At 36.8% G+C, this 3786-nt stretch overlaps 1 protein-coding gene across 1 annotated transcript; it reads right to left on the reverse strand.

Annotated features, from left to right (window-relative positions):
- Positions 1 to 477: 477 nt before the first annotated feature.
- On the reverse strand, positions 478 to 3489 carry LOC121938892 (plexin-A1-like; the record flags this gene model as incomplete). Its single annotated transcript, XM_042482046.1, has 3 exons — positions 478 to 559; positions 2482 to 2640; positions 3392 to 3489. Coding segments are annotated over 3 exons (339 nt in total), but the record flags the coding sequence as incomplete, so codon positions are not given.
- Between the last annotated feature and the right edge of the window lie 297 nt (positions 3490 to 3786).

A 3786-nucleotide genomic window follows, 5' to 3' on the forward strand; every position in this document is an offset into this window, starting at 1 on the left:
TGCGAGGACAGCGTGAGCGACATGGCACCCCATGGTGAGGCAAATGACCTTAAGGCATAGAGGAGACTGACAGCGCAATAACCACAACAGAAACTACAGAGATGAAAGAGAGATCAGAGGAAGAGGAGATGTGAGCTAAAGGAACGACATAAAGATCAGTGAGGAGGACGTGTCTGCTACAGGAGTGAAATTATGAGAGTGGAGAGGGAAAAAAAAGGACATTAAAACAGCAGACAAGAGAAGAAATGTGTGCTGCGGGGAGGCTTTGATGAGCTGCTGTTTGTGTACTGCACTGGTAAAGCGAGGAAATATGCAGCTTTTATTAACTACAGAGAGATAAATGCAACAGGGAAATAAAATAAGCCAGATGCATTTAATAAACACTGCAACACACAGGGAGTATATATGCATTTTTAACAGTTTCACAATATAAATCCACTTGTTTGAAAGATACAGCAAACAGACTATAGAAGGGTGTTATGAATTGCTTACCTTGAGGAACTTGTAGAGGAGGAATGTGAACCAGTTGGTCAGCATCTTCTCAGCAACGGACTCCGTTCTGACGCACACAGACGAAAAAAGGGACATTAGAAATAAGTAGAAGCTCTAACCAAATTGGGGGATGACTTGATTTTGAAAACAACTGGAAAGCTTTTTGCAGTGATTTACATAATTTTGTCCTTATTATAGGGAAATAGATGTAGCGGTTTATTTCCAGATGAATGTCATTACAAGAACTGCTCCATTCTCCTCCAACTGGTAGTTACCAGCCTTTTTGGCTTGTGACCCCTTAAACAAAGTGGTAGTCTCAGTGTGGACATGAGCTGTGGGCAGTGTGTTTTTTAAAACAAATCTCAAGAGGTAAAAGTTAAAAAAAAAAAGGCAAAAAGTAGAAAAACTCAGCTTTTTTTCCTTTATGACACATTTTTTCTTCAGTTTAAGTCATTTTGTAAACTTTCAGATTTTTTTTACCAACTCCAGTTTAAATCCAAGTAAAAACCCATTTATTATTTTTTTTTTTATCATATTGGAACATTCACATTCAGTTGAATTTCTGTGCCCCTCTTAGTTTTCAGTCATAGTTCATATTATTATCAGAAGAAACAACCATGACTTAAAGGTATCCAAAAATAACATAATTTGTACTTGCCTCCTTAGGCTGTCTGTGGTCTCAGAAAAACCTTTCTATCAAATGGTGTCGAAAAAGAAAAAAAAAGCTCCCTAGCAATGAAAGCTATCACTGCAACCAGATGTTGATGGAGGCCAAATGAAAAATAATAAAAATCGAAAAACACTTTTTGAAAGTTCCCGAGCAGCATTGTCTTTAAGTCTTGTATCCATTTGTGGGCTTGTGGACATCTAAACACAGCGCCATTTGAAAGGAAACTTTTGGACCCAAATAGAGAGTATAGGGGAGTGAGCACTATGGACAATTTACAGCTTTTGGGTGAAATATTTCTTTAACTTGACATGTATTAAAGATACGAAGTTTCTATGATTTGTGTTTTCTTCAAACCACCAAATAAAGCCTCAGAGCAAGAGAGTTTTAACCCTCAAACAGTGCATGCTGGGAAGTCTGCTATAATACTAATCCTCATTTTTGGCAACTTAATGTGTTGAGTTCAGTGAACACTCAAAAAACTTCAAGTTAGAAAACCTCATGTTTATAGGCTTAGAAATGACTCTTAAGCTAATTTAACCTGAGTTTAGTAAACTTTAAATTTAAATATAATTATATTAGAGGTATACTTCAAAGGGCCAATTGTAAATCAAATACTCACCTCGCGTTACATTAAAATTTTGGAAGAAAAGTTTGTTTTTCTCACACGCTTAAACAATGAACAAAGAGCCCAAAACAAACAAAAAAACTTGACGAATGGAAGTAAATGGTGGCCATATTTAACAAAAGCAGAACTATATAAGAACATCTGTTTACAAACTCCCATAGAACTCGCGCAGTGTAATCCAAGTCTTATTTATGTATACAAACACATGCATTATCACTAAAACCCTACAATTTAGAGCACTTCCATTTGAAAAGTGCAGCAGCACTGCTCGTCCATACATGAGAATGTTAATGCAGGAGTGAGAAAAACAAAAATTTAGTCCTGAATTCAACATAATAACAGGTGAGTAACTGATGTAGAAATGCTCATTTCTTGGTTAAAGTAATGCTGTAAATTAAAGACAAAACATTAATTCATTCCACTAAAAGATTTAGCATATACATACATAAGCATATTTTATAGAATGACAATGTTTTTGGCCTGCCTGGTTGCACAACTGACTCCCAGAAAGTTCTCCTTTGGCCATAGATTCTTCTCTTTTAATGCAATTTTGAGTGATTTTGAGTTGCTATATGTCCCCCTTTGTGTCTCTGTCTGCGACTTTGTGGTTTTTTTGTGCACTGCTGATTGTCCTGGCTGGGTCTCCCACCTGTATGGTGTTTTGCAGTGTAGTCTGTGTTTGCTTTTTCCTCACCTCCTGAGCAGCAGCTTGGGATGGTTTTTGCTCTCCAGGTTTCGGTCTATCAGGTCGGACAGCAGCTGTTTCAGGACTCCGGTGGCGTACTCCATCTCTCCCTGCAGGGCTGTCATGATCAGAGATGCCACATTGCCTCGGTCCCGCATCGAAAACGACCTGGAAATACATCGGAAAGCTATAATAAATACTCAATATTAATATTTCACGAGCGCTATCTGCAGCTTTTGTTGAGTCACGTTAGAAGCTTTTCCACAAAATACATGTGCACCATTAACCAAATAACAACTCATTTAAATATTAATGTGCATTTAATCTTAATCAAATGGTGTCTCACTCTGTTTTGCCATTAACCATTTGGCTAAGTGCTTCAGGGTAATTTTAGAGCTGCTAAAATGTTTTTACTCTGTTTATCAATTTGCCTCTCCATCCTAATCAAAGAGCACATCACAGCCTTTCATGTCATATTTGTAAAATTAAACAGGTGATAAAAGCACATTTTCCAAAGGCAAATCATCACTTTGCCCCCCAAGAGGATTTTTTTTGTCTGAAACCCATTACTCAGTTTTTGAAAATGTACTACAATGTTTATTGCAAAGCATTTCTAATTTCATCAAAATTAAGCATCAAGCATACAGTATACTGCATTTACATAATCCTATTCCCATGGCTGGAAATATCATGAGGGTAAATTGTAAAAGCTCTTGTATTTTTTTTTTTTTTACAAGCTTTAACTTTCCTTTTATAAATTTTGTTTTTAATACTGGTAGACACTGTTGCTTAGAGTGTAGAAATCCCTTTTGAAAAAAAAAACAACAAAAAACTAATTTACTGAAAAACAAAAGTAATTTCCTCTGAACAAAAACTGTATACCTGAAAAATAAATGCATATAAATAAAAAGAGAGACACCTCTGCGCCTCCAGGGTCCGTATGAACGTCAACAGGAAGTGCTTCTTCGTCAGCAGCTGGCCAAACAGCGTCAGCGCCTTCTCAACATTTGCCTGGACCTGAAGAAAGACAGAGACAGACAAGTTACAACAGAGAAACGACAGAGAAGAGCTATGTCAGACATTTCTCGTCTTTATTGAGGAGCATTTTTTTTGTAGTGGTGAAAAAAAAAGCCTTTTATATTCCTAAGTTTGTCAAAAGAACTCACCGTGAATCTGGTTTTAAGACGTGTATGTAAAGGAATGAATTTGTGAAACACAATTAGTTTGGAAGCCAATCGTAGCAACTTGTACAAGTTTGTTGTGGAAACTTGAAGCCTTAAAGCTACTAACACTGAGAACAGACTTTTCAGTGAA

Source organism: Plectropomus leopardus, unplaced genomic scaffold, assembly GCF_008729295.1.
Source record: "Plectropomus leopardus isolate mb unplaced genomic scaffold, YSFRI_Pleo_2.0 unplaced_scaffold3714, whole genome shotgun sequence".
NCBI lineage: Eukaryota > Metazoa > Chordata > Actinopteri > Perciformes > Serranidae > Plectropomus > Plectropomus leopardus.